At 31.7% G+C, this 4,124-nt stretch overlaps 1 protein-coding gene across 1 annotated transcript in view; it reads left to right on the top strand.

Moving 5' to 3' along the window:
- Positions 1 to 3,300: 3,300 nt before the first annotated feature.
- Positions 3,301 to 4,124, top strand: part of LOC111684813 (centrosomal protein cep290) — an 11,940-nt gene continuing 11,116 nt past the window's right edge. Inside the window, exons 1-3 of the mRNA XM_046951734.1 lie at positions 3,301 to 3,594; positions 3,657 to 3,757; positions 3,829 to 3,999. Coding sequence (XP_046807690.1) covers positions 3,369 to 3,594; positions 3,657 to 3,757; positions 3,829 to 3,999 — 498 coding nt within the window. The 5' untranslated portion in view covers positions 3,301 to 3,368. The remainder of the gene's footprint in view (positions 3,595 to 3,656; positions 3,758 to 3,828; positions 4,000 to 4,124) is intronic.

The raw sequence follows: 4,124 nt of genomic DNA, 5'->3' as shown, positions 1-4,124 counted from the left end.
TACCTTTTGAAAAACGAAAAAGTACCAAAAAATCCCCTTTTATGGGTTCTCACCTAATCCGGGCTCTACATACTTAATTTCATGGTTCTAGGTTCAATATTATAGAAAATTCAAAAAGTACCTTTTGAAAAACGAAAAAGTACCAAAAAATCCCCTTTTATGGGTTCTAACTTAAGCCAGACTCCACATACTTAATTTCATGTTTCTAGCCAATAACAAAACATTAGTGCTGCTCTCGCTCTGCTACTCTTGCTCTGCTGCTCTTGCTCTGCTTTGCTTTTATAAACAAATTACAATAACAATATTTACCGTATTGTTATGTATTTTGTTTTTGTTTTTTGCAGTTTCTGTCTGAGCATGAATAAAAAATCTAAATTTTATATGAAATTTTCAGAGGTTGTCACGGTTTTTTGCTCATATCTCCGTTATTTATGGACCGATTTTGCTGATTTTAAATAGCGTTCTTGCCGGTCGTATGTCTGATAGAATTATGGAAGATTCGGATCTCGCAGATATCTGGGGTCTTTTAAAAACTGATTTCAACAAACATACAGACAGACAGACAGACAGACAGACAGACGGACAGACAGACAAACAGACAGACAGACAGACAGACAGACAGACAGACAGACAGACAGACAGACGGACATGGCTTAATCATCTCCGCTACCTATATGGATCCAGAATATATATACTTTATAGGGTCGGAAAATTATATTATAGAAATTACAAACGGAATGACAAACTTATATATACCCTTCTCACGAAGGTGAAGGGTATAATGATCGAGCTGTAAGTTATATATAGCACTATTCCACATCAAAACCTCACTATTCTATACAAAACTTATCGTGAGATAACTGTGCTATAGGAAACCGATCGAGCAATCAATATTCTACAGAAAATCAAATAATATATCATATATTCCATACTACTGATCATAATATCATTATTCAATGGAAATTTGATCAAACGATCACTATTTTTATGAGAATTTATTGAATACTAATGTATAGAAAAATAATCGATTAATTTTATAGAAAACTCATCGAACTGTAACTGTTACACACAAAATTGATCGAACAACCACTATTCCTAACTTATCTAATTATCACTATTCTATAAAAAAAAAACTGATCTGTAGATAACTATGCGATAGGAAACTGCTCGAGCAATCACTGTTCTACAAAGCAATCAATATTATTCTGTAGAAAATAGGTGGAGGTGGCAATAGATTCACAAAGATCCTATGGAGTGACCCTGATGAAAATAAGAGCAAGCATTATTTTACAGAAAACTGATCAAGCGATCAATGCCTCATAGAGAATTTATCACTATTCTATAGAAAACTGATCGTGCGATCACTATTAAATCGAAAACATGCAGAACTACACTTTTCATAAGGATCCTATGTGGTGACCCAGATAAGAATAAGAAAAATCATTATTTTAAAGAAAACTGATCTAGCGATCAATGTTTCATAGAAAATTTATCACTATTATATAGAAAACTGATAGTGCGATCACTATTAAATCGAAAACTTGAAGAACTATCACTTTTCACAAAGACCTGATGAGAATAGGAGCAATCATTACTTTACAGAAAACTGATCAAGCGATCAATATCCCATAGACAATTTATCACTATTCTATAGAAAACTGATCGTGCGATCACTATTAAATAGAAAACTTGTAGAACTATCACTTTTTTACAGAAGACATATTCAGAAATACACTATAAAAAACTGATCGAGTAGTCAGTATTCTATAGAAAACTTATTAATAGATATATTCCATAGAAAAGTTAGAGATATCAAAATTCTATAGAAAATTAACCGAACCATCAGTAATCTATAGAAAACTTATCTATCGATCACTGCTCTTTTAAAATCCTATCAATTGGTATTTTCTATAAAACTAATCATACGATCAGTACGTTTTACAAAACAAGATCACTATTCTATATAAAACTGATTTACGAACACTTAATATTCTAAAGATAATAGAACTATAGATCACAATTATATAGAGAACAGTTCAAGCTTTTACTTTTATGTTGATAGTTAATCGAACTTATTCTGTAGTCACTATTTTTTTATAGAATGGAGGTCGACCATTACTATTTTATAGAAATCTGTTTAAACTATCATTGAGCGAAGACTTCTCCGTAGGTAACTGTCTATAGATCATTTTAGTATTGCATTCTGATATAAGTTTCTGTAGAACACTGTTCGATCAATCGCAGTTCTTTTAATCGAGCGATCAATTTCCTATATAAAGATGAGAATTATGCGGAACAATCAGCATTCTAGAGCAAAAAAGCCGAGGTATCAGGATGTCATACGATCGAGTTATCACTGCTATAGAAAAACGATCGTTTGACTACTTCTCTTTAGAAAAAATATAAATCTAGATCGAAAACGAGGTATATTGGAAGATAATTTTTCGAGAATTATGAACAGTACATATGTCAGATTAGTACTGCGCCCTAAGAGGGCGCTACATCTAATTAATTTGATCAGATTGATTTTGAACATATTTTCGAGAATTTCTAGATCTTAAGAGATAAATTGTAAACATACCTTAATCATTGTAGTTCTGTATCAAAGTTAATTATTTATCGATATATCAATCCTCATTTATAATGGAAGGTTTGAAATGAAAAATTAACTAATTTCAATAAACTTGGGTCAGAGTCGACTCTAATGATCTTTGTATACATTTATAACATAAGTATCGTGAAGACTAATAAATCAAAATTGTCACAACCTTAAACTAAATGCCACGTAACACAGTTAATAGAAAAAGTTATGATATAAATGACATGTACAATAACACATTAAAAATATTTCAATGTCAATGTCCTTTAAGACATGATGTACACTACTCACACACAAAATAATGACACTTTACTCTACCACTCTCCTTTTACTTAACCATTCTAAACAATAACAAACTAAACAGGGAATTAAAATAAAAGAACGAAATAAAAAACCAAAACAGAACTGAAATACTACACTCTAGCAAACTCACCCTCAAAAACAACAAACCATTGAACCAACTCAGCACGTGATACAGGTTCATAACATTAAACCACCACTAATGCTGGTAAAGTGTTTTACCAACACTAGACCAATACAAACTCCTACATGCACAAACCCTCCCGGCCAGTAAGTTAGCACTTGTGTTTTGAGTGAAACGGTAGTCAAGGTAACATGATAAAGGCACTCAAGGATCTAAGAAATAAAGAAAAAACAGTATACTTTTCATTTCCATTATTCATTGCCGTCAAGAATATTTACCATGTCATTTTGGTTGAAATAAATTTTTTAAATAAAATAGAAAAAAATAATTAAATTTTTTCTCAACATGGATTTACCCGATGTGGTGTCTTTAAGAAAATTTAAAGATTTTTCTAAGCAACAGAAAGAGGAACTCTATGAGACCTTATTGGAACTTTCAGAGGCCATAGAAGAATTACCTAAGAAATCAATACGTAAGACTTTGGAATTAACATTGGCCGTTTTGGAATACAAGGGTGAACAGGTTAGGAACTTGGAAGAACAATTAGAAACTAAAGATAAGGACAGTTTGGGTTAGTTACAAAACAAAAAAGAGAAAACTTTCTTTCACAAGTCTAAATTATTGTTTTAATAGAATCCCAATATGATCGTTTAATGGATGAAAATGAAAAGTTAAAACGCATGGTAGCCAATTTGGAGGATGACAAAATTGAGTTAAAACATAAAACCAAAGAGGTGATGATTCATTTCTTTGTCGTTTCCGCAATTTTACTAAAATAAATATTTTTTATTTATTTCTTTACAAGTTGACTGAGGAAATTTTTACTTTACAAAAACGTTTACGTGAAGCTGCCAATGCTGATGTCAGCGATAAGGATTCTTCCGATCCCTTGTCTGAATTGGATAAACAAGAGACTTTGCTGCGCAATATAAACACAAAAAATAAACATATTAAACGTTTGCTGAGAGAAATCGAGGTGGGTAGTTGTTCAACTCAGTTCTAGTTCAGTACTAGTTCAGTTCTAGTTCAGTTCTAGTTCAATTCTAGTTCAGTTCTAGTTCAGTTCTAGTTCAGTTCTAGTTCAGTTCTAGTTCAGTTCTA

Source organism: Lucilia cuprina, chromosome 5, assembly GCF_022045245.1.
Source record: "Lucilia cuprina isolate Lc7/37 chromosome 5, ASM2204524v1, whole genome shotgun sequence".
In the NCBI taxonomy this organism is placed as follows: domain Eukaryota; kingdom Metazoa; phylum Arthropoda; class Insecta; order Diptera; family Calliphoridae; genus Lucilia; species Lucilia cuprina.
This window is presented reverse-complemented; position numbering and strand designations above follow the sequence as displayed.